Here is a 22,083-nt window from a genome sequence, read left to right on the forward strand (position 1 = left end):
TGTGGTTGTGTCTAATACGAATCTTCATAATACACTTGATCTTAGCCAAAAGGCCGAGAAGCAGTTGAATCTTCATAATGTATCGTGTGTTGTAACAGTGTACTGTAAGCAGGCTACATGGACAAGAAATCCTCATTTAAGGAGAGCTCTACTGCTGGACATGAGATAGGGGTAAATTGTTGTACCGGAAATGGAGTTGCAAGAAATTCAGGCTGGAATTTGGGGTTTGGAGAGTTATGACAATATTCCAGAAGATGACATGATTGTATTTGAATAAGTGTATATTTCTATACATGAATAAATATAGGTTTTTATAAATAAATAAATAAATGTAGATTGTTGTATATAAGCCCTAGAATGAAGCTGTTTTGTGGTTGTTCTGGGACTTAGTCTGGAACAATTAACCCCTTCCAAAATGGGTCCTGATTAAACCTCTTCAGTATGGTAGGTGTCCTGCAGAAGGAGTCCCTTTCAGAATTAAACCCCACCTTGTTTTTGCAGTTTACAATGGCTGTGGGCTTTTCTTGGGTTAGAACTCCTGGTTGGTTCTTTGTCCCTGAAGCTCCTGGACCTCGGGGCTTATCTTCTCTCCCTGCTATTTGGCCTCATCCTCTCCAGGCGACTTGATCAGTCGGTTGGTCAGTCAGTCAGTTACAACCTCTGTTGCTCCATGCCCAGGGGAAAACAAAATGCAGAAGAGGTTCATAGCTGGCTAGTGGCTGCAGCCAGGGCGTGGAATGCACGGGAATGGAGTTGATGAGGAGCAAAAACTTTAAAATCCATGTTTATAAACTAAGTAACACATTAGTTTAAAAAAAAAGGAAATTAAGAATAGTAAAAAGTAAATGTTAATTTGTGGTTTATGGTTAAAGCAACACATCAAAAAATTATACCTTTAAATCCACTGATCAAGAAATAAAGTTATCTGCCATTGCCCAGGCTCCAAAACTTTGATTTCTAAGTTTTTAATGTGAGCCTGTTTTTAAAATCATAGCTCTTTAATGTATGGTTTATTTATTTTTTTAAATTAAAAAAATCTTGTTTTACTTTTTAAAGTTATGCTTTATATCATAATTTATAGATTGTCAAAGGGGTTTCTATCTTTTCTTCAGTAAGGAAAAAATCCATGTAGAGACTGGATATAAGGAAAAGTGAAAGTTGGACAACAAAAAGATATTATAAGAAAAGAAACATGCCTGAACTATCTTTTCCATATAGACAAATTAAAATTTTAAATGTAAGGTCTTATCTTCTCTAATGTCTTTTAACAGTAGGCACCTCAGCACTGAAAAGTATTGTAGGTTTCAGTTCTCAATTTTACTATTAATATGTAAGGAAAGCTGTTAAACTCCACCTCCTTTGATACTATGATGCCATTTGAGATTTAACTTGTATTCTTCCCAAAAGTAACTTTACCGTGGTGTGTTTCACAGATTACTTCTAATAGTGGAAATTTGGGAATCATGTCCAACAATGTAGAGATGACTAACCAAACCATAATATACAGTGATTTATCATACAGCTAGTAAAATAGAGTATTGGCAGATTGTTGTTACTATGTGAAAATATTTGTGAAATGTTAAATTTTAAGAATGTACAAAGAAACAGATGCATACTGATTACAGTATATAGAGGCATATTATAAAGAATTGTATTGAAATTATGTTCTTAAAATAATTTAAATTCATAATACAGTAAACATTAGAGAAATCAGAATGTTAGACCAGAGATGGCAACTCCCAGTTTTGAGTCCCAGAGTTCTGTGGATAACCCAGTGATTATTAGGAATAATCTTCACTTGTTTCTCCTTGAGACTTTTGGCAGTATTGGAAGATATTTTTGCTTGTCCCAGTTGAAAAGATGGTACTTGGTTTAACTGATAGGGGCCAGTGTTGAATATCCTACATTGTAATGACCCTATTATATGTCATTCCCCACAACAAAGAATCATCTTGCCCCAAATGTCAGTTTTTCTGTGATTGCAAAATCCTAGTATAACCTCGTATTTTCTAGGAGCCCTATTCTTTCTTTCTATCTGATGTTCCCAGGTGATATGAGTTGAAAGTTAGTTGGAAATCAGTGAAATAATACCACATCATGTAATGAGAGTATTCTGTTAAATTGCGTATTTCCAATTCAGACTTGTATTTGATGGAACTTGTATGTGTCAGTGCTAACTTTTAACCTTCATAATCCTATCAGATAGTTAAGAAAGACTCTTGATCTTACCTTCAGCTCAGTCGTAGTTGTCTTCAGTCCATTATGATTATGACTTCTTTTAAGTTAGTTCATTATTTACATTTTACCTTCCTTACCATAGGATTCTTAGTTAAAACATAGGCATTTTCTTTAATCATTTTTAGAAATATGTGATATATTCTCTTTTTTTACTTATTTAAAATTTAATTCTTAAAAGTGAAGATATAGTGAGGAATGATAGGTAAATGGAACAGTATCATTAAATCATGTATGAAAATTCTTATTACATGAATTTTTATGGATTCAAAACATAATTGAAAATAGTAAAACCCTGATATAAGGCAAATAATTTATTATATATAATCTTTCTGACACAAAAGATTTTACTCTATTATAATGAAGGTTTATGAAAATTTCCCCTCTTCATTTTATATCCCACTTTCTTATAGTAGTGAATCAAATTAACATTATTTTATAACCAGCTATTTTTAGAGTACAAAATATTTTACTACCTTTTAAGTATATTCAGTGACCTCAGTAACCCCTAATTAGCTTTATTTAATGGCTTTGGTTGTAGATATTGTTGCAATAATCTCTTATTCTTAAAACTGGTATATTTAAGGTTTTGATAATTACTTCATTGTATATAATGTTTTCTTATTCTGGCTCTTTCTAGTAAACCAGTTAATGGGTAACAAAACTAAAAACTATTTCAGCTATGGGGGGGGTCACTTTGTCATTAGTCATTTAAAGCTTTTGAAAATTAAGATGACCTTTTGGAGACACCACACAACAGAGTAAAGAAGTTCTCTTACCCGTCTTACTTATAGATAGATACTAGTCTTATTTATTAGGCACATATTTCCCCTATGTTTTCTGTGTGCTATGTATAGTAGCAGGGAGTGGGTAGAAGTCCAAAGGTTAAAACCAAGTTTTGATCAGTAGACCATTGAAGAAATAGGGAGAAAGTTTTGAAATTTATAGAATCAAATGAAAATGTAGCAAAGGCATTTCTAAAGAGGGAATTTTATACCTTTGAGTGCCTGCATGAAAAAAAATCAGAGAGGGCTGGGGATTTAGCTCAGTGGTTCTGCTGCCTTCCTGCCTTGCAAGTGCAAGGTTGATCCCCAGTACCAAAAAATAAAAAAATCAGAGAGATCTCAAATAACCTACTGTGCCTTTCAAGGTCTTAGAAAAATAAGAATAAACCAAAACCCAACCCAACAGAAGGAAAAGAATAGTGAAGATCAGAGCTTAAATTAATGAGATGGAACTAAAAGACACTGGTCTTTTAGGATCAATGAAACAGAGTTGATTCTTTGAAAAAATAAACAAGATTGATAAGTTTTTACCCAAACTAACCGAGAGAGAGAGAGAAGACCCACATCAATACAATTAGAAGTAAAAAAGGAATATTACAACAGACACCAGTGAAATCCAGAGGATTAATATGACTCCTTTGAAAACCTATATTCTAATAAATTAGAGAATCTAGGAGGAATGGGTAAATTTGTAGACATATAATGCCAAAATTGAATCAGGAGACATAAAAAGAAACCTAAACAGATCAATAATAAGCAATGAGATTGAAGCACTAATAAAAAACTCACATCAACAAAGAAAAGCCTAAGACTGTGTGAGTTCTTGCTGAATTTTACCAGACCTTTAAGAGAAGAACTAACACCAGTGCTACTCAAACTATTGCATAAAATAGAAAGGGAAGGAACACTTCCAAACTCACTCTATGAAGCCAGTATCACCCTTATACCAAAACCAGACAACACAAGAAAGAGAAGTAAGACTGTATACCAAGATCTTTGATGAATATAGATACAAATATCCTTAATAAAATACCTGTAAAATGAATTCAACAACACATTAAAAAGATCATATACCATGATCAAGTCGGTTTCATTCTAGGGATGCGAGGATGGTGTAGCATACCCAAATCAATAAATGTAATATGCCACATGAATAGAATCCAGGATAAAAAAATCACATGATCATCTCAATGCAGAAAAAGCCCTCAACAAAATTGAACATCCCTTAGTGATAAAAGCCCTAAAAAAATTAGGTTTTGAGGGATCATTGCTCAGTATAATAAAGGTCATATCTAATAAACCCACAGCCAGCATCATTCTCAGTGAAGAAAAACTGAAGGGATTTCAGTCAAAATCAGCAACAAGACAAGGATGGCCACTCCCACTTCTGATAAATATATTTCTTGAAAGTTTAACTAGAGCAATTAGGCAAGAGAAAAAATATACAAATAAGAAGTCAAATAATCCTTGTTTACAGACAAGATTCTATGCTTTGAAGACCCTAAAGACTCCATCAAAAGACTTTTAGAGCTGATAAATTCACCAAAGTAGCAGGGTACAAAATCAACATAAAAAAAATCAGTAGCTTTTCTGTATACCGATAGTAGACTAGCTGAGAAAGACATCATTCATAAGTTTCAAATAAAGTAAAATCCCTAGGGATCAACCTAACCAATAGGTGGAAGACTCCTGCAATGAAAATTTTGGGACACTGAAAAAAGAAATTGAAGAAGATACCAGAAGATGAGAAGACCTCCTGTGTTCATGGATTGATCATACGCACATTGTTAAAATGGCCATATTACCAATAGTGAACTACAGATTCAGTGCAATCTCCATCAAGATACCAATGATACTCTTCACAGAACTAGATAAAACAGTCCTAAAGTTCATATGGAAACATGAAAGAATCCAAAAAACCAAAGCAGCCCTAAGCACAAAGAGCAAGACTGAAGGCATCAAAATACCTCATTTAAAATTATTCTGCAAAGCCATAGTAACAAAAACAACATGGTACTGGCACAAAAATAGACACATAGACCAATGGAACAGAGTAGAGGACACAGAAACAAATCTATACAACTACAAAGGAGCTAAAAATACACATTGAAGAGAAAGCAACCTCTTTAACAAATGGTGCTAGGGAAAGTGAGTATCACTCTCTCACATTTATGAAAATTAATAAAGACTTAAGTATAAGACCTGAAACTTTGGAACTTTTACCAGAACAGGAGAAACACTTGAAGCCATATGCATAGGCTTTCTGAATAGATTTCCTGAATAGGACTCAACACAGGAAATGATAGCAAGATTCAACAAGTGGAACTACATCATGTTAAAAAGTTTTTTCACGTAAGCGCAAGGACCTGAGTTCAATCCCCTGTACCAAAAAAAAAAAGTTTTTTGTAAAACAAGGGAAACAAAAGAGGAAAGAGTCCACAGAATAAGTCTTTATACTCTGCTGACAGAGGATTAATATCTAAGTGTATAAAGAACTCATGTTCTTAATGCCATAAAGTCAAATGCTCCAGTCAATAAGTGGGCAGATGAACTGAATAGACACTTCTCAAAAGAAGTTCAGATGTCCAGTAAGCATACGAAGAAATGTTCAACATCTTTAGCCATTTGGGAAACGTAAATCAAAACTACATTGAGATTCCATCTCACCCCAGTTGGAATGGCTACCAAGAATACAAATTATAAATGTAGGTGAGGAAGTTAGAGGTGGGATCCTTCTACACTGCTGGTGGGAATGTAAATTAGTGTGGCCATTATAGAAATCAGTATGGAGGAGTCTCCAAAAAATAAAAATCAGAGCTACCATTTGATCTACCTTCACCTCTCCTGGTATATATACCCAAAGGAATTAAAGTCAACGTACTATAGAGATAACTGTATTACTCATGTTTGTTGCAGGACAATTTACAGTAGCCAAGTTATGGGACAAGCCTAAGTGCCTATCAGTGGATAAATGGGTAAAGAAAATGTGGTAGATGAATATATGTTTAGATGTATATAGTGAATACAGCCATAGAGAAGAATAGAATTTTGTAATTTATAGGAAAATGGATAGATACGGAGATTATCATGTTGAGCAAAATAAGCCAGACTCAGAAAGACAACCATCACATGTTCTTTCTAATATATAGAATCCAAAAAATATGACAAGAAAGTAGACAGAAGCTATTACTAGACAAGAGATAGGGAATAAGAGAGAGGGAAAAGAGAGTATAAAGGGGGTAATCAGGGGATGTATATGATCAAAATACATGCATTGAATTCCCCAAAAATGTGAAACAAGAGGGAGGGCAAGGCAAGGAGGGCTTATTGGGGGGTGAAAATGATCAAAGTATGTAATGCTCATTTATGAATCTGCCAAAATGAAACTCATTAATCTGTATAACCAATATGCACTAATAAAAAGATGTGAAACACCTACTAAGTATATTATAGATTTCTTCCCCAGTGAACTACCTCCTAAGAATGTGATCTGTCCCTCAACTTTTTCTCTGTTCAAAGTCAGAAGACAGAAAATTGCAGTGTTAGCATCATAGTGTTAATTGTATGCCTGGGTACTATTTCAGTGCTCATTTAGAAATATAATGGAAATATTGCGTATACTGTTCAATATATTTGATATGGGATACCTTTAAAATAAAATGCATGGCATAGAGGCAATGCCTGTAATTCCAGTACTCATGAGGCTGATGTAGGAGGGTCACCATTAGCTCAAGGCCAGCCTGAATTACATAGCAAGACCCTGTCTCAATGAACCAAAAATAGAAAGTCTTAAGCAAAAATTTCTCTCAAGAGAAAATAATAGCATATGGTAGTTCATTCTTTTGGTTTGTTTCGTTTGGTTTGGTTTTGAGTCAGGGTCTCAATATGTAGTTCAGGCTGGCCTTAAACTCACTGTGTAGCCTAGACTGGCCTCAAACTTGTGGTGATCCTCCTGCCTCAGCCTCTTGAGTGCTAGGATTACAGGCGTGCACCACCATGCCTGGAACCTCTGGGAGGGTTAAAGTGCTTTTTAACTTTTTCCATGTTCATATGCAAACATTTCATTATACTATCAAAACTAGCACTTTTTCAAGACATTGTATACCAACAAGATTAATGTGGTGTTTTGTTCCTTAAATTAGGAATATGCAGAAATATATGAATATGGTGATAGTAAGCAGTTAAGAAACAGATACTAAGTATATTATTACCTTTTCATTTATTACTTAGGAATATCATGTTTTAATAAAATACTTAATTCTTTATACATATGAGTTTAGACATTTGCACACTACCTTTGAATATTACTAGTGATTTTAAATGAGATGTCATTGTACAGGGATCCACTTGGTTTTTCTAAGTTATTTGCATTTTATTTAAAAAACATAATATATTGATATCTAGTCCCTTTTCTACCACAGGATTTATGTCTGACAAGAACCAAGCCTGTAATAAAAATTGTGTTTTGTGGTCCATGTTTCTGTGCTCTGACATTTATAAGCAAAAACTATAGGAAAAGTAGCATTCATACTTGCATATTGATGTCATATTTTTATACTGTTGTTTTTCAAATTTTTAATTGACAAAAAAGTATTTAACATATACAACATTTTTTAAGTAAAATGTAATTTCCACCATAATGACTTTTCACATTTAAAAAAGCATTCTTTATATATTTATATATGGCTTTACCTTTTTTATTGTGTGACTGACTGTTGATACCTGTTTTGTTTATCTGTAACATTGTAAGAAAATCTATACAAGTACTTAGATGGTTTGTGTAACCAAGTGACTTTCACCTAAGTTTAACATCTGAGTTTATTAATGTGGTGATGAGGCACTTAATAAATCTAGAATTTATTCATTTTCCCTTGTTCTTCCTTTTAGGTGTCCAATGTCCCCAACATCAGTAGATTGCCAGTTCCCTCTCCTTGCAACACCCTAGCCAGCATTATGCTGGTGCTGTCATATTCATTCCAGATTACTGCCACAGAATGGAGTTGTTCTTTAGTTATAAGGTAAGTTCCCCCACACTCCTTTCATGCTCATCAAGATACAGCTTTTTATTTTACAATATTGTGTAGTTTTGTAAGTTTTTTTAAAAGTCTCTTGTGATTCTTTTATTAGTGTATCAGAAACTTATAAAACTGCATAATATAATAAAGGACTTATCTTGTGACCATAGCTCAGCTCCTTTTTGTAGTAATCGTATTGGAGTCATAAAACCTCTATGGTTTGATAATGGGGGCATCTAAAGGAAAGGGAGCTGGCAATCTGCAGCTGTTGTGGACATTGGATGAGAAATCAATGAAAGGTAAGCTTCAAATTTAGACTATCTTGGATATTTTGAATTCCATGGTGTATACTTGAAATTTATATTTTCTTAAACTTTGTACTAGATTGGTAAAGGAAAAATGATACTTTATTTTTAAAGTGACCGGTAAATGTTTGAATTATTATCTTAGAAAATGTTTTTATCCCTGAAAATAGTGAGAGTTCTAACATTGAAAACAGTTCCAGGCCGGCTGGGGATTTAGCTCAGTGGTTCCACTACCTGCCTTGCAAGCACAAGATCCCGAGTTCGATCCCTGGTACCAAAAAGAAAAGAAAACAGTTTATCTCTCCCCATATTCACATACATGTTTGTAAAGTCAAGATTAAAATTATATCCATATATCATATTAAATAGATTTTTGTTAGAAAAAGTTACAGCACTACTCCTCAAATGACCTTTTACTTCATCCATCTACCATCTTTGTCTTTAGATCTGTATTAGATGAAAATGACAGTATATCATCTGTAAAATTGTAAGAACCTCTGTTTCTTATTACATCAATATTCTTTGTTCGAAGAGAAGGGGAGCTTGCTTTTTTCCTTTTATTTTAATTTACTTTTAAATTGTAGATCACTAATTTTAATACTGTTATAATTTTTTAATTAATAAAATAAATTCTAGAGCTTTTTAATTTTTGGATTACAAAGATATCTGCATGTTTAGAACTGTAGACAATTATGTTACGTGAAATAAGTAAGACTTAGAAAGTCAGGAGAGAGAATTCTAAAGTCTGTATCTGTCTTCAAATACTTTCCTGTGTGACTTTAGACAGTTTTTCTATAAAATTATGTCCTCTGATTTCTTCTTTAATATTTAATAAATTCATCCAAGGGGAAACATAAAATTATGCTTGATCAGTCAGAAAAATTATTCCTGGTTTATAACTAATAGCTTAATTTAAAGCTGGATCAATATTTCTTTGATTTTTAAATCAATTTTTATGTTAGAACCAAGATAAGGGAGAATGTTACCAACTGTAATTTCTTTTAAAAATTGATAACTCTCTTTTTTACATTAGTTCATTGTATATTATGCAATTTTGAAATCACTACTAAATAGAAAGGGACAGTGTCATTATTTTAATTCGATTTGGGTTGTAAGCGTCATGGTTTTTTGTTTTGTTGCAGTACTAGGGATTGAAACTAGGGGCTTCACCCTGTACTACATCCCATCTCTTTATTTTTGAGACAAAGTCTCACTGAGTCTGAGTTGACAGGGTTAGACTTGAACTTGTGATCCTCCTGCCTCAGCCTCCCAGACTGCTGGGATTACACCACACCCAGTTATAAGCTTAATGTTTTGACCAAGGAAGATTGATTCATGAAACAAGCAGTGTGAATTTCTTTTCCTAGCAGCAATTAAAGCCATTGATACCATTCCCAGAGCAGTGATTCTCAGCCCCCTTTTTAATCAACATAAAAACTTTTGGATTCTCATACCCCATGGCAGGGTATAGGAATGCCCTTTGTTGAGGTAATTTTATTCTCTCTATGTCCTGGGAAAGGTACTTTATTGATCTTTACTTTCTAGAATTATGTCATAAAAATAATAAACTTTTTGATTCATTTTCCACTATTAAATGATTAAATATGCATTTTCAAATGATAAGTGAAATACCATACCAATCTACCTCAAGTAGATGATACATAAAATAAAGGGAATAAGCCTACAAGACATACACACAAAGTTAGAAGGCCATAGATGTTTCAAAACAGATCAGTGGGTAAGACAGAGTTACGTGAAAGTTAGAAATCTATTCTCTAACATTTGAGTTCCTTTCATGCAGTCTGTTAATTCACTAGTGTACTCTCTAGATGTGTATTAACTAAAAATAATCAAAAAGCATAAAATCTTTCTAATCCTTTTAAAAACTCTTCTGCAAAAATTAAGTTTTTAATTTAGCACAGATGCACTACAGCTGAGAAATGTCTTGAAATAACGATAATCAGCTGTATGGAGTGTGTGTATCCTGTTCCTTGTCTACTTAGACCTAAGATGTTCTGCAGCCTCCACCTCATCACTGCCAGGCTGTTCCAGAGAGCAACCATGCAGCCTGTGATAACTCTGCAGCTGTCATTTTTCTTGTAACCTCCAGTGAGGAATTCAGCTGCCTGGTGTTCCCTATCTAGGCTTTTAATATTTTTCCAACCAATTATATCACAAAGAGGATATTCTTCCTACATTTCTCATTCCTTTTGTTCTTCTTGCTTGATCTTTGGAACAATTTACTTCCACTTAACCATTTCACCTTTGAGCCAAATAGTAGTTGAGTAGAAAAATGTTATTTACAGGTCTTATTAAAAGGAAAATTCTACCTTTTTTTTTCTTTTGGTACCGAATATCGAACTCAGGACTTTGCACTTGCCACACAGGCACAGCGACACTGAGCTACATCCCTGGCCCATGAAAGTTATTCTTCAGTTTTATTGTTTATCAGCTTAATAGTTGTGTTTTTGTAGGCTAGCAGTAAGCATGTTATACTATCATAAAATTTCTTTGAGAAAAATAAATTTTCAAGGTGTAACCCATTGTTAACTTGAGTCTTGTACTTTTAGAACACATTTAACAGAGTCCTATTTAGGTTAATATGTGAAATAAAAATTGCTATTCTTGATAATAACTGATTTGTCATGCCATTAAGAAGACACAAAAGAATTAGCAAATATATGTTTCATATTCATTTTGTGCATGTGCCATATAATCCCCAGTTTTTCTACTCTTCTAATTAATTTTCCTTCTAAAATATAAAAACCTCAGCGATAGAAATATAGGTGTTTATGTACATAAACACTTTGTTTTATAGCACAAATTTTTTTTATAAAACTAGTATTAATCACTTAGGCTTATATGTAACTAAAATTTCAAAATAGTGAGCTTTTGTATATGTAAAATAGGAAAATTCATGCACACACTTTATACTTTTTGCTCTAGATAGTGGTAACTTCTGGCTTACTTTTCTACATGTGTATAAATTGACAGCAGTTTATAGAATGAAGTCTTTATACATGTTAAATGTGATCTATAACATAATTTTGTGTTTTGTTGGAAATAAAACATGTGGATTGTATGGTATGTAAATTAAATCTGAAATCTGTTTTAAAAAGTAGAACATGATGATGATGGTGATGATAGTTATGCACCTATTGAAGAGAACCAAGGGTTGGCTTAATTACTCTTAAGTTTTGTGTTCCTGTGGTAGTCAAATGACTCTGTATACTGTATACTAGCAGTTTTTATAACCTATGTTAGGTTGAATTTATGTGATGCTTTTTTTAAGAGGTCATAATGTAGTTCTAAGAGCTTGGACTCCAGAATTATACAGATACAAGTCCAACTAATAGAACTTAAATCATTTAACCCCTCTAAGCTTTATTTTCATCATTTGTGAAATGAATGTAACAATGCATGCATCTCAGAAAGGTTTTTATAAATGCTAGAGTTCATTCTATCTACATGTATGTAGATAGATTTAGATATATAAAATACATAGGATAATACTGAGCGAATGAAGGAGGCGTCAGAAATTATCATCTCTTGGTATTATCATCTCTTAGTATTGAAAACAGTTGACTGTTTTGACTACTTTTCTGTGCTGCAAACTATTAACTATAAAATTTCCTAAGGAATTTTGTTAAGAAGACTGCTTTTGGGTATGATAACAAACCTAGCTTTTCTTACCACCTCCACCCCATCCCCCACTCTGGAGAAAATTACAAAAACCTCACTAAATTAGCCATATTGTTTATTTAATGAATTTGTGTAAATGTTTGAATCTTTTCTTTCTTTCTTTTGTTTCTTTTGCAGCACTGGAGAGCAAACCCAGAGGGCTCTATATATGTATTTAGTAAATGATTTATTAAAACACTTAACAATTGACACAATTCAAAAATTTTTTTAAATATTTTTGTCTCCTCCTGGTTAGATGAGATGGGTTTTAGATTTCTCTTGTAGTATTGAAAATTTTTAAATAAGATTCATTACAGGATATTTCCTCCTTCAGGCTTCTGAGGAAGAAATATTTTTTTTTATGAGCTATTAGCAACTTTATTGTATTTGTCACTCGGGAGATAGAGCTTGACATTAACTTTTATGTTAAATTTAAGGGATTTACTTTTAAAAATTGTGTTTTTAGGGCAAATGGTATCATCGGAGGCAAGCTGTAAAAGAATTGCATAGCACATTGATACGTCTTTTAAATGAATTGCTGCCATGGGAACCAAAGTTAATGAAGGCTTTCCAAAGAAACAGGTAATTAAAGCTTTATAGGGAAAAAAAATAAGAACTAAGATACATCATGTACAGGTCCAAGCACCCAATGATAAATGTAAACGTATTGTATACCTAAAATGTACCAGTAAAAGAATTTAAAAAACAAAAATGGTTTATGATCTGTTTTACTTTCTAGGGCTTTTGATTTATGAGGGAAGATCCTGAAATCACTTAGTAGTTTTCCATTCATTTGTAATTCAGCAGGTATTTTTGAATGGCCACTGTGTACAAGGTACTTCCTAAGCCCTGGGAAACCATGTTGATTTAAAAAGCCCCTACTCTGTGGTATACATTCTAATGGAAAAAACATGCCAAATGACCAGATTGTGACAAATGCTATGGAGAAAAATAAAGCAAGATAAAAGGGATAGGAAATTCCTGTTTGGGACAGGATGAAGATTATTCCGAAAGGAAACAAAGGAGAGAGCCATGTGGCTAAGGGAGAAACAGAGAGAATAGAAAGTGCAAAATCTCTAAGATTGGAAACATATTTATTTAAAGGAATTGCAGATAGGCAAGGATAAACAGAGCAGAGTGAATGAGGGGCATCATGGTAAGAAATGAGGGGGGCTATCATACCTCTTCATAGTACCGCGCCCTACTCTGTAGAGTGTATTTTTACTTTTTCTTCCCTTTTTACTCAGCCCCAAACTCACTCTGCAGAGCCCATTTTTCCTCTACCCTTCTGGGGGATTTTTCTACCTTTAATAAATGTGAAACTGCCACCATTAAAAAAAGAAGGCGGCCGGGGATTTAGCTCAGTGTTCCACAGCCTGCCTCTCAAGCAAGCGCAGGGTCTGGAGTTTGAGCTGCAGTTCCAAAAAAAAAATGAGAAGGGTAAACAGAAAGGTTGTCAGGTCATGTAGTACTTTTAAGAGCTTTGGTTTTTATGCTAAATGAGATGAGAAGCCATTTGAAAGGTTTATGCAGAGAAGGGACAGGATCTTTGTTTGATTGTTTGTTGTGCTAGAGATCAATTCCAGGGGACATTTTAGAGAAGACTTTACCACCAAGCTACATCTCAGTCTACCTAAATTTTAAAGCACTCACTCTAGCTGGTATGTTGAAATGAGTGTGAAAAATGAAAGCAGAGAAAACAGTTATAGTGGTAATACAGGGAAAAAAAAAATAGTAGTGGCTTGGCCAAGAATAGTAATGCAGATGGGAATGAGTGGTTGGATTCGGGATATATCTTGAAAGTAGTCCTGGGAAAATTGATTTCAAGATATGAGCTGTAAGAGAAAGTGAGGAATAAAAATGATATTCCTTTAAACAACTAACACTATAGATTTTCCATTAACTAAGGAGAGATTGAAGGAGTAGCAGATCTGAGGAATAATAGGGATTGAATAGTCCAGATTTTTTTTTTTTTTTGGTATCGGGAATCAAACTTGGGTCCTTGTGCTTGCAAGGCAGGCGGCGGATCCTGGGGAGGTGGATCCTAAATCCTTGGCCCCTTAATAATCTAGATTTTACCATGTTAAGTTTGGTATACCTTCTAGACATGTAATTGGTGTTAACTAGGTAGTTCAGTATATGAATTATAATTCAAGAGACTCAGACAGACTGAAGGTACAAATATGAGAGTTGTCAACATATCAGTTATATTTAAACCCATGAGACTTTAGAAATCACCTGGACACTGGACATTCCAACATTTAAAGACGAGGTAGATGAGTTAGTGCTCTTTCAGGAGAGACTTTGAAGAAGTACTTAGATAGTAAGATAACCAAGGAAGAAGAGCATCTTGGAAACCAGGTGAAGAGTATTTCAGAAAGGAAGACTGCTCATGATGGATTGAGGGAAATGAAGAATAATAATTCATTATTGAAAAGTGGGTAAAAACCTTTTACAAGTCTACTCAAGTGAATTAAAGGAAAGAAATTGAAAGGTCCTCTTTTGTGGTGTTTTTGCAGTAAGTCTTAGTAAAGAAGTATGGCAATGCTTAGAAGGGTAAGTTGGAGTTAAGAGGATATTTGATTTTTGCTTTTCTTAATGGATTAAAGGGAGAAGTAACATGTTTTGTTACTGATGGAATGATCTAATAGAGAAACTCAAAAATGGACTCAGGTGAAAGAAGGGACATTTGATAATGATATCCTTGAGAAGATAAGAGGGGATGCATGTAATTGGAGGTGTTGGATTAGATAGGGAGATGAATATAAGTATGAATTAAGGTAAATTGCAGATGAGTGAACATTGAAATTTTCTTCTGATTACTCCCATAATCCATGAAATAAGACAAAGGCTGAGAGTGAGAAGGGAAGAAAACTTTATACTGTCCCCCCATAGGTAAAATCCATAGGTAAAGTCCAATCTTAATAGACTGAAAAGGAAAATTCATTTTACAGTTATCCTTGGGTCACTCATTCTACTGTCTCACAGCCCCATAAAATCCATAAGCAATAATTTAAGACTTAAATAAATTGAGAGTAATTATTAACTGATCCTTGGTTTAAATGATGGATTTGTTTGTTATACTCTATAATAGTATACATGTCACTGTCACAGAATTTCTTCTGTCACTGAGGATTTCTTCTTTAACTTCTTTAAATGAGCTTTTAAACTACTGTGATTTGTAATTTTAAGACAGTCTCAAATCTTTTGTCAGTGTAGCTAGAAAAAAATTACCTTTATTTCACTTACTAGGTCTCACAGCAGCCTTTAGAAAGACAAACAAGTGATATTTCAAACTTTATTCAGTGATGTGTAGATATAATCTTTGAAATTCCTTATGCCTAAACCCTAGATTTTGTCTTCTTTAGCATTTACTCATTGGCAAGACCAGACTAAACATCTTAGACATATTTAAGATAAAAACATAATTTTTGCTGGGTGCAGTGGTACATACCTATAATCCCAGGAGACTGAGGCAAGAGGATCACAAGTTCAAGGCCAGCCTGGGCAATTTAGCTTATTTCCAAAAAGTTTAGTGACAACTGAAGACATTTCAATATACAGTTTAAAATGTTAAAGTTAGTTTAGGTTCCAAGAGTTTAATATATATGTATTGTTTGTTATGTTGGGTGTTTTATTTCAGGAGCCGCTTAAAGAAAGACTATGATGATTTCAGAAGACAACCTGATCATGATAAATTTACTAGAGAACTGTGGACTACTGAAGAATGTGAAGGAGATCCTGGAAAAGAATCTCCTAAAGTAGAAATCAGTAAATCTGTAGACTCAACAGAACCTCTAGAAATCCTGGAGAAAGATCACTTTGATTCAGGTAGACATTAAAAGTGTTTTATAGTCATTATTAGACAAAGAGAAGTTTTTGTTTATTGTGAAAGCAAAAGATTATCTGGTTAGTGTGTTTTGCTCTGTTTTTGTTTCGTTTTTGATTTGGTTTTCTTTTGTTTTGTGACACTGGAGACTTAACCCCCCAGGGCTTTCACATTGAGTTACATCCCCAGCCCTTTATTTTTTTTTAATTTGAGACAGTGTTTTGCTGTGTTAATAAATTGCCCACGTTGAGCTTGAATTTGTGATCTTCCTGCCTAAGCCTTCCAGAGTGCCTAGATTGCAGGTGTGTTTCACCAGGCCCAGTTTGGTCAGAGTATATTGACTGAGGAAATCAGGTATGTTTTGAAGAAGTACTGTGTATGTCCTTGTAAGAAATTTCCTAGGAGTCATTCTTTTTTGTTTGTTTTTGGTACCAGGGATAAAACTTGGGGTCCTTGTGCTTTCGAGGCAGGCAACAGAACCACTGAGCTAAATCCCCGGCCCTCCTAGGAGTCATTCTTATAATTTCTAGGAGTTTCTGGAGCCAGTGCCTCTAAGCTGTAGACATCTCATTGTTCATTACAGATCATATTTCCTTAGTCTGTAATCCCTTTAAAATTGTTTCATTCTCTTATTTTTGTTACTATTTTTGAAGCTCTGTTTCTGAAGTTTGCTTTAAATAAAATTTGACAATTCCCAGGCTGGGGATTTAGCTCAGTGGTTCCACCGCCTGCCTTGCAAGTGCAAGGACCCAAGTTTGATCTCCGGTACCAAAAAAAAAAAATTGACAATTCCCTAATATTATGAAGGTTTTTTTAAAATGAGGAATGACACAGGTTGATGGCCTAATGAGACCAGAGTAAACACAAGATTCTAAAAGGATAGGTGGCTGGATCAGATTACATGTAATTCATTTCAACTCATCAGATTGTATTGTTGGGCAAATCTAGTTTAATGAATTTCTTTAATTATATAAGAGGTTAGTGTGAAAGTTTGTGGTTAGAATTGTATTAGCATATTTTATTAACATAAATATTAATGTATTTGGAGCATTATAAGAGTGACTTTTTATCAACTCAATTTGACCAGTTATAATCTTAAATTTTTTGCATAAGGATAAACAACAGGAAAAGCTAGACATTTTTCATTTTTTAGAATGTCTAAAAACAGAATAGTAGTTGGGCGTGCTGGCGGATATCTAAAATCCCAGCACTGGGGAAGCTGAGGCAGGAGGATTGCCATGAGTTCAGGGCAAGCCTGGACTAGGTAATGATTTCAAGGCCAGCCTGAATTACAGAGCGAGGCCCTGACTCAAAAAACCAAAAAATAATAAATAAAAATAAAAACTGAATAGAATAGAGAACCATCACTCTTTGATATCAAGTTTTACCTGTCTAGAGGAAGAGAACTAGGACATTAGATTTGCATTACATTGGCAGCAGAATTATGCCATAGCTTTCTCAATTACATGTTGCTCTTGGCATGGTTATGATATCAAGATTATTGTGTCAAAGGTCACATTTTTATCTTCATCCATGGTGCTAAAGCTTTTGAATCACCCTACAGTAGATTCTTAATAAATTGTCAGCTCAAAGATTGACTTTTAATTGGTGTTATTGCTATTCAGTAGCTATTTTTCTGTGAACAAAATTCTCATTTTTACAATTTTCAGATGATATGAAATTGTCAGAAATAGATTTTCCTATGGCCAGAAGCAAGCTATTGAAAAAGGATTTTCCTTCTAAAGATGTACTGAAGACACTGCCTAAAACACTTAAGCGACAGTCCAAACAAACTATTTATCTGGATGATAGCACAAAAGAGCTTTCTCCAAGGAAAAAAGTAAAGTTAAGCACAAATGAGATGACAATTGAGAATTTAGAAAGTGATATGCAGATTGACTGTTTGAATGAATCAAAGCATACAGAACTACCATTTCCAGATTCATCTGCCTTGGTGGATTCAGTACCAGTGTCTGCTCTGCAGAAAGGGACCAAACCTATTCAGGCCTTGCTTGCAAAGAATATTGGGAACAAAGTGACCTTAACAAATCAACTGCCCCCTTCCACAAGTAGAAGTGCTCCTTCTGTGGAAAAACCAGTTGTATCTCCTCTAGAAGCAAGCCCCATAAAACCAGCATTGACCTGCCTCACAGGTACAAAAGGTCCTTTACAGATGGTATACAAAATGCCCTGTGGCCAGTGGTTGCCAGTAGATCTTCACAATAGCTCTGTAAAGATTCAGATGCAGCCTGTGGTAGATTCTAAAACAGGAGAAAAAATTATGCAACAAGTTCTTATTCTGCCTAAGAATTTTGTGATTCAGCACAAAGAAGGAAAAGCAGTTACAAGAGAAATACCACCACTTCAACAAAAAGGTACAGAACAACATTGTTCATCGTTCCTACAGACACCAAGTGTAAACTCTTTAGCATCAGTTCTTGTCAACTCAACAGGAACTGTTCCTACCCAGCAACCTAATACAGTTTTTAACAAGACTGTTATACCTTCATCAAATGTGAGTAGTGCTAGATCACAGCCATTGTCACCTGTAACTTCTGAAAGTAAGTTATTAACACCACCAGGAAAGACTAGCCACAGTGAGGTAGGAAAAGTCAAGAATGCAGTGTCAGCAGCTACATTCCCTCAGCCCATTGCTTCACCCACCATTTCCTCTACAGTTCAGCCTCTGATATCGACAACAACACTAAGTGGATCTACAAATTCTGGTAATTCCCCCAACTGTTTTGCACAACAAACTGCTGATTCTTCTGAAACAAAGCAAGAACTGAAAACTGTGTGTATAAGAGATTCACAATCGATTCTTGTTAGGACAAGAGGTGGAAACACTGGAGTTGTAAAAGTGCAGTCTAATCCAGATCAGCATTCACCCAGCAGCTTCTCCTCAAATTCAGTTTTCACTTTTGCTCCTCAACTTCAGGCATTTCTGGTGCCAAAATCAACAACTTCATCATCGTCTACTTTTTCACAAGTAGCTGGAATGACTACATCATCTAGTCTCCCTCCTTTTGGCCAAACACCAACTTCTGTTTCCGTTCCCTGTGGGTTTAATCCCTCCATGGGGAAAAATCTCAAACTTACAATAGGCCAACCCTCCAGCAATGGTAATTTGGGCCACATGATAAATAAAACCTCACATGTCACCTCTTCTCCCTTGAAGTCTTCTGTTTCTTCCAGCACTCTACTACCATCAACAACAAATAGTTCAGTAAGTGTAATTAGTGTATCAGGAAATTTTGGACAAACTAATGCAAATGTTATTCATACTCCAACTAAACAGCAACAAATAGATTATATTACAAAAAGTTATCCTATTATTACAAGATCAGAAACAACAACAGCAACAAATGGAGATATGATCAGTGGGACTCCCATTCAGAAACTTATGCTAGTATCAGCTCCATCTGTTCTTCCCTCTAGCAGTACAACTGCAGTTAATGGAACACCTGCACTGACATCTACAGGTGTATCTACTCAAAAATTAGTTTTTATTAATGCTCCAATTCCCAGTGGCACTTCTACCCCAACTGTTGTTGCAGAATCATTAAAGCAAACTCTTCCTCACCCCTTGAATAAAACATACGTTAAGACTCCAGAGCAACCCCAAATACTGTTAATTCCATCTACAGTGGGAGCACCAATAAAAATAAATTCTTCACAAACTGTGTCTCAGATAAAAGATGTGAAAATTGGACTAAATATAGGTCAAGCAATTATAAATCCTTCAGGCAGTGTGCCAGCCATACCGTCAATTAATATATTGCAAAATGTAACCCCAAAAGGAGAAGACAAGTGTAGCAAGCCCTGTGTGTTGCCATTGTCAACAAGTGGTAATTCAATTCCAATAAGCTCAAATTTTGAGAATCAGAATATTACTCCTGGTAATGAATCAGTGGTTTCTACAGCAAGAACAATAAATAAGTTTTCAGTAACAAGAGCAAATGTTTCTTTGGGTTCCCTTTCAGTGACCTCATCCTCTAGTTCAGTTGGCACAAGACCTCCTATTTCAGTCAGTGGAAATGATACCTCTTCAAGAATTATGCCTCTTTTGTCAAATAGACTTTGCACTTCCAGTCTGGGAAACACTGTGGCTATATCAACTGTGAAAACAGGACATCTTGCATCATCTGTTCTGATTTCAACCGCACAACCAACAGTGTCTCCTAAATGTTTGACATCAGCTTTGCAAATCCCTGTTACTGTTGCCTTGCCTACACCTGTAACAGCTTCCCCCAAAATCAACACAGTTCCACATTCAGCAACAATACCAGGATCCACACTTTCTGTATCTCTTTCTAAAAGACAATCTCGGACTTCTTTCCAGATTCAATCACCAGGGATTTCAACTACAGTGCCAACAAATATAAACACAAATAAACCTCAAGCTGAATTGTCACCCCTTTCACCAAGTCCAGGTAAAATAATTAATATTTCCAGTTTTACTTCTCTGCCAAATCAGCAAATGTCCCCTGCTTTAGTTAGATCAACCCCCAGTTATAATTCTGTTCCAGGTGGTTCTGCCATTCACACTGCTACAGCACCATCAAGTGTAACTAGTCTAGTATCAAGCCCATTCAGTGAACCCTGTATTCAGCAAAAAATAGTCATCAACACCAGTACACCTTTGGCACCTGGAACTCAGATCTTGATTAATGGAGCCCGATTTATTGTTCCACCACAAGGTCTTGGAGCCGGCAGCCATGTTCTCCTTATATCTAATCCAAAATATGGACCTCCCTTAGTTCTCAACAGTGGCCAAGGCATTCAGACTACAGCAATAGATAACCCTGCTCAGACGATCACATTAGCATCAAATAATTCTTTAAGTGGGCAACTTATGAAACAACCCCTAAGAAGCTCTACAAAAATTGTAAACTCTCTTGGGAATACAAGTTCTCTACCCACAGTACATACAACACCACAGGTTGTAAACACGACTGCTGAAATTTCTGTTCCACCTCCTGCACCAACAGTATCATTGACTTCAGTAATTAAGTCTCCTCCAGCCTCCCTTTTAGGCAAGACATCTTTGGTTTCTGCCATTTCCTCTAATAATCCTCCACTGCCAGGTAGCACTTCCGTATTTCATTTGGACACGTCTGTCAAAAAATTGTTGGTTAGCCCAGAAGGAGCCATTCTGAATACCATAAATACTCCAGCATCTAAAGTTTCTTCACTCTCTTCATCTCTCTCTCAAATTGTATCTGCCAGTCGAAATCCCACCTCTGTCTTCCCTGCTTTTCAATCATCTGGTTTAGAGAAGCCTGATACAGCTGCATCTTGAATTTAGACTAAATGAGCCAGTTTTTAAATAATGGGGCATTCTTTTAACTCCCATAAAAATTTTAACTTTATAATACTGTTGAAAACATACTATACATATTTGTGTATGTGTGTCCATGCACGTGTGGATGCACGTGCATATTTTAATGTATCTTTTCATTAGTTTGCACCAAGACTTTTTTCCTTGGGGAGGGAAAAGTGTTCCATTTCACTCATTGGCATAAAGATATTTTCAAAGCTTTTTTTAAAGTACATGTTCAAGACCTGTCTGTATAACATAAGTTAAAGTCAAGTTTGACTAGTTTAGAGTAAGCTAGCCTTTTGCACACCTACATTGACATGTTTCTTGGATTTGGACTATTGCAGCATATCTATGATATTGTATTCTGTGTCCTTAGTGAAATCTTATTTTTGTTTCTGTAAAAAGAAATATATATATTTATGCATTGTGAAAATGCAGTCCATGGTGTAAAATTGTACATATTCCTAAACCCTAACAACCTGTACTAAATATATGTACAAAGAACTATGCTGTCTTATTTATGTTTTGTTTACATAATGTATAGTTTTTTAAGTATTTTAGTAATTTTGGACCAGTGAACTGTTAGCAACAATGCAGAAGAATCTGCATGTAATAAACTGAGTTGCTGTATTTCTTTGTTTGACTACCATTTTAAAAGTGTGTTTTTGTTTTCATTGAAAGAATACATGATATAAACAAAGACTTTTGAAAAAAAGGAATTAAGGATGGGAAATTTTTATTAATAGCATTTGTACAAGACTTCATAGTTTACAAGATTTACTTTTATATATATTTTATTTGATTCTCACAATACTTTTGATGGGTTAATCCAACATTACTTCCAGCTAATGAATAGTAGAGCCAGTACATGAACCTGATGCTCTTAATTTTTTTTCATAGTTCTACACTA

General features: G+C 34.7%; 1 protein-coding gene across 9 annotated transcripts in view; it reads left to right on the forward strand.

The window, feature by feature from the left end:
- Brd10 (bromodomain containing 10) overlaps positions 1–21,803 on the forward strand; it is an 83,187-nt gene extending 61,384 nt beyond the window's left edge. For all 9 annotated transcript variants that reach the window (XM_087183970.1, XM_087183972.1, XM_021252797.2 and 6 more), the window contains 3 exons: positions 12,488–12,603; positions 15,665–15,852; positions 17,521–21,803. In XM_087183970.1, the coding sequence (XP_087040096.1) occupies positions 12,488–12,603; positions 15,665–15,852; positions 17,521–21,152 (3,936 nt within the window). In that variant the 3' untranslated portion in view covers positions 21,153–21,803. The remainder of the gene's footprint in view (positions 1–12,487; positions 12,604–15,664; positions 15,853–17,520) is intronic.
- Positions 21,804–22,083: the final 280 nt, after the last annotated feature.

The sequence above is a fragment of the Heterocephalus glaber genome, unplaced genomic scaffold, assembly GCF_053883595.1.
Source record: "Heterocephalus glaber isolate CG9 unplaced genomic scaffold, H.glaber_assembly_v1.0 deba00001481, whole genome shotgun sequence".
Taxonomy (NCBI): Eukaryota; Metazoa; Chordata; class Mammalia; order Rodentia; family Bathyergidae; genus Heterocephalus; species Heterocephalus glaber.